Source organism: Martes martes, assembly GCF_963455335.1.
Source record: "Martes martes genome assembly, chromosome: 8".
Classification (NCBI taxonomy): domain Eukaryota; kingdom Metazoa; phylum Chordata; class Mammalia; order Carnivora; family Mustelidae; genus Martes; species Martes martes.
In genome coordinates this window covers 90,622,034-90,623,507 of record NC_137895.1, presented here as the reverse complement: position 1 = coordinate 90,623,507, position 1,474 = coordinate 90,622,034, and the positions used below count along the sequence as shown (strand labels likewise).

At 34.3% G+C, this 1,474-nt stretch overlaps 1 protein-coding gene across 1 annotated transcript; it reads right to left on the bottom strand.

The window, feature by feature from the left end:
- Positions 1-535: 535 nt before the first annotated feature.
- On the bottom strand, positions 536-1,474 carry LOC308347491 (olfactory receptor 6C6-like; the record flags this gene model as incomplete). The annotated part of the gene is given in 2 exon segments (XM_080810963.1): positions 536-1,288; positions 1,292-1,474. Coding segments are annotated over 2 exon segments (936 nt in total).

The following is a 1,474-nucleotide window of genomic DNA, read 5'->3' as shown; positions in this document are numbered from 1 at the left end:
TTAGTCATTTCACATTTTCAGGTCTCTAAACCTACCAGATAACATCCTGCTACATTTTAGAACATATGAGCATTTTATGACTTGAAGCCTGCCTTTTTTTCTTTCCGTGTTGAAACAAGTGAGTCACATTTGAAGAACTTCCTAGAGTTCCACTAGTGTATATTGTTATATTGATGTCTGTATTATTCTTTAAAATTCTAATGATGAATATCTATTTAAAATCATTTTTTGAGGAAGTCAGTACCGTGTTTTGTAGAATAAAAGAAATTTCACATTTGCTTTGATAACTCAAGATAATACTCTACTATAGCACAGAAAGGAATGCATTTAATCATAAAGAGAATTAGGAAGGAAAAGATGCACTGTGCCAAAATTTTTGGTTAAAATGTTGTGAGGTGAAAAAATATTATGAGTTGAGCTAATTGAAGGACAGAATAGGTAAACTTATAAGATGGGTCAAAATGAAAAAAAAAAAAAGATGGGTCAAAATGTTTATTTACTTTCTTCTTCAAGGTTTTAAAATTAAATTTCCTCTTCAATTTTTGAAAAAAGATAAAATCTTTTGGAGTGTGTCCTTGAAAGCTTGTTTCACTTGCTGGTTTCTGAGAGTGTAAATGAAAGGGTTTAATAAAGGGGCAGCTGAGGTATAAATAACACTTACACCTTTGGATAAAGTCACCCTTTCCTTAGCTGTTGGCTTTATGTAATTAAAGATAAAGCTACCATAAGTAAGGGAGACTACAGTCATATGAGAAGAACAAATAGAAAAAGCCTTTGTTCTTTTCTGAGCAGAGGGGATTTTTAGAATGGTCTTGATAATATATGTGTAAGAAAGAACCAGTAACAGCAACGTGACTAGGAGATTTATAAGAGATAAGACAAATGAAAGTAATTCCAGTAAATGAGTGTCAGTGCAGGAAAGCTGTAGCACAGGGGAAGTGTCACACATGAAATGATCAATTACTTTGGAAGCACAAAAATCCAGTGTCAGTCCTGAGGCCAATGGTGGAAACGAAAGCAGAAAGCCAACTGTCCATGAACTGAATAGAAGTTGGTAACACACTTTGTTGTTCATAATGATGGGGTAATGTAGAGGTTTGCAGATTGCTACATACCGGTCAAAAGACATGGCAGCCAGAAGGTAAAATTCTGTGATTTCTAATAAGAGGAAAAAGAATAACTGAGATGCACAACTATTGTAGGAAATTATTTTGTTTTTAGTCACAATGCTTATCAGGTATCTGGGAATACAGACTGTTGTCAATGAAACTTCCAAGAAGGAGAAATTTCAGAGGAAAAAATACATGGGAGTCTTGAGGCGGGGATCTAGCAAGGTAAGAAGGATGATGGTTAAGTTCCCCACCACACTGAACAGATAGTTTAGAAAGAAAAATATAAAAATCACAATTTGCAATTGTGGGTCATCAGTCAATCCTAGGAGAATGAATTTGATCTCTCTTGACTGATTCCTCAT